Raw genomic sequence first — 2,275 nt, forward strand, 5'->3', positions numbered from 1 at the left:
TTGGCTTCGGAGCGAAGCTGAAAAAGTACTGACACACAAAACTTTTTTAGATACCTGGTGTTTAGCAAACCCAAAAAAAGATACTCCCTTCGTCCTATAATGTAAGACCTTTTTTGATACTACGTTTTACATCATGGGACAGAGGGAGTACAATCTAATCTACGCCGAATGGCCTCCAACAGAAAGTAACCCGTATCACGTGAAACACAGAGCTGTGGAGATCGACCATACTTCACTCATCTCACTTTCACCAGAAATGATACTACAAATCGCTTTGCTGCACTGCTCGTGCTATGCTACTGCTAGGTCTCACGTGCAAGACACACGACACACGTCCATGTCATTCCCGCAATTTCCACCAACTCCAGTGGCCGATCCCGAGTCCCGGCGCTATATAGTTGCACCCCGTCCCGCTCTCCAAATACTCCATCCCATCCAATCCGCAAGTTCAACGAAGGCAAACAGCAGCAGAGCAGAGCACAGCCAAGTCGTCCCTCGCTTCAGTCCAATCCGCCTCGTCAAGCATGTGCAAGGTCATCAACACGGTCCAGTCGCTAGCCTGGCTGCGCCGCGCCGTGCGGCGGTGGCGCTCCCGAGCAGCGGCCTCGGTGCGGCCCAACAAGGATGTGTTGGTGCCGGCCGGGCACGTGGCGGTGTGCGTGAGGGGCCGCGGCGACGGGGAGTCGTCGTCGAGGCGGTTCGTTGTGCCGGTGGCGCAGCTGAGCCACCCGGCCTTCTGGGAGCTGCTCCAGCAGGCGGAGGAGGAGTACGGTTTCCCGTCGGCCCCCGGCCCCCTCGCGCTCCCCTGCGACGAGGACCACCTCCGCGACGTCCTCCGCCGCGTCTCGTCCTCCGACTCTGAGGAGCGCCCCTCCTTTCGTCGCCGCCGCGGTGCCACGGCGGCGCCAAGCGATGACTCGCGGCCGCTGCTGCAGGGGGTGGCCGTGAAGAAGCTTGCCTCGTGATCGATCGTTCGTTCGTTCGTACGCCTGCTCTCTACAGTACATTGCAGAAGCGGGATAGCCGTGTTCATTTGCTCCTTTTCATGCAAACCGGAAGCAGCAGCCAGCGGTAGTACAACTACGCGCGCGCCCATGCCATCCATGGCGCAGAGTGCGCGCGCTGAAACTGCGCAAGACCGTTACACTGACAAAGCGCCCCGATGCTACTGCACTATCACCCTATCAGTGGAGCTGGCATTTTACAAAATGTATATATTTATTTGTCCAACAAATTAAATGTATATATTCGTGTCCTATTTGCAGATCTGTTGGCTGTACCCTGTACGGTGCAGCGAAAGGTAGTCACCTGCACACAACCATCTAAAAAAAAACGACTCACAACACGCGCGCACACTCACTCGTTCAAACACAGTGGCTGAGGAGGAGAGGAAAGTACTCCGTATTATTTTTTTTGTGAAATGAGGAAAGTACTTGATTGGTTAGGTTTAAGTCCTATACTTGGTACTCTGATGTGTTCAATCACAACTTGTTCTTAGGAACGTCTGGTCTTGCTCGAAAGAACTAGTGATTAGTGGCTCCCGAACTCAAATGAGCTCGGGATGAACAGTAAATTCCGAAAAAAGAAGAAGATGAAAACAAGTTGAAAAAAAATCTGAAGTTCTTATGGCAAACTTTAGCAAATGTTTTTATTGCTTGCAAAATTTCCGTGGAATGACATCCGTGGAACCCGTGCCCAAAAAAATCAGCACTTCAAAATGCTTTTGAAAATAGCACTTTTGGAGCATTAACTTTTTCCCCACAACTTCCACGGATGTCCTTCCATGATGAAATTTTACAAGCACCCAGAACATTTGTCAACGTTTGTCACAAATAAATTTTATAGTTTAAAAAAAATCATTTGTTTCGGAATTTACTGTCATGAGCTCGAGCAGAGAAACATCAAGTCCGCTGCAGTTGCTGCTTCATTGTCTCTTCGGCGCCCTAATTTGCGTGGTTGAGACATGGAGAAGACACGTGGCTACGGGTAACCGCGATCCTATGTTGCAATGTGTCTTTGCGGAGGTGGTGCGTGGTGTAGTTCTTGGCCTGATGGTGGCAGATTAAGGCCATAACGATGGAGTGACCACTCGGGGTGCATTGTCTCGACTCTCGAGACCATTGCCCATGCCCAGATTTACCATTGAAGTACACTTGCATCGGAGGGGTTCGCTGGATCGTCTGTAATATGAGATTCTTGTAGCACTGTCTTCCCTCACCCTATAATCTGCGCCACTTGTGAATCGAAGGATGTTCTTGGCTTCATAGACCAATCT

General features: G+C 50.9%; 1 protein-coding gene across 1 annotated transcript; it reads left to right on the forward strand.

The window, feature by feature from the left end:
- The first annotated feature begins 439 nt into the window (after positions 1 to 439).
- Positions 440 to 1,690, forward strand: LOC141042102 (auxin-responsive protein SAUR23-like). The gene has a single exon (XM_073509642.1). The coding sequence runs from the start codon at positions 525 to 527 to the stop codon at positions 963 to 965; it is 441 nt and encodes a 146-aa protein (XP_073365743.1). The 5' UTR covers positions 440 to 524; the 3' UTR covers positions 966 to 1,690.
- Positions 1,691 to 2,275: the final 585 nt, after the last annotated feature.

The sequence above is a fragment of the Aegilops tauschii genome, chromosome 2 (assembly GCF_002575655.3).
Source record: "Aegilops tauschii subsp. strangulata cultivar AL8/78 chromosome 2, Aet v6.0, whole genome shotgun sequence".
Taxonomy (NCBI): domain Eukaryota; kingdom Viridiplantae; phylum Streptophyta; class Magnoliopsida; order Poales; family Poaceae; genus Aegilops; species Aegilops tauschii.

What these genes read in the sequence shown, in the direction of transcription:
- LOC141042102 (XM_073509642.1), top strand. Translation starts at nt 525, where the DNA reads ATGTGCAAGGTCATCAACACGGTCCAGTCGCTAGCCTGGCTGCGCCGC.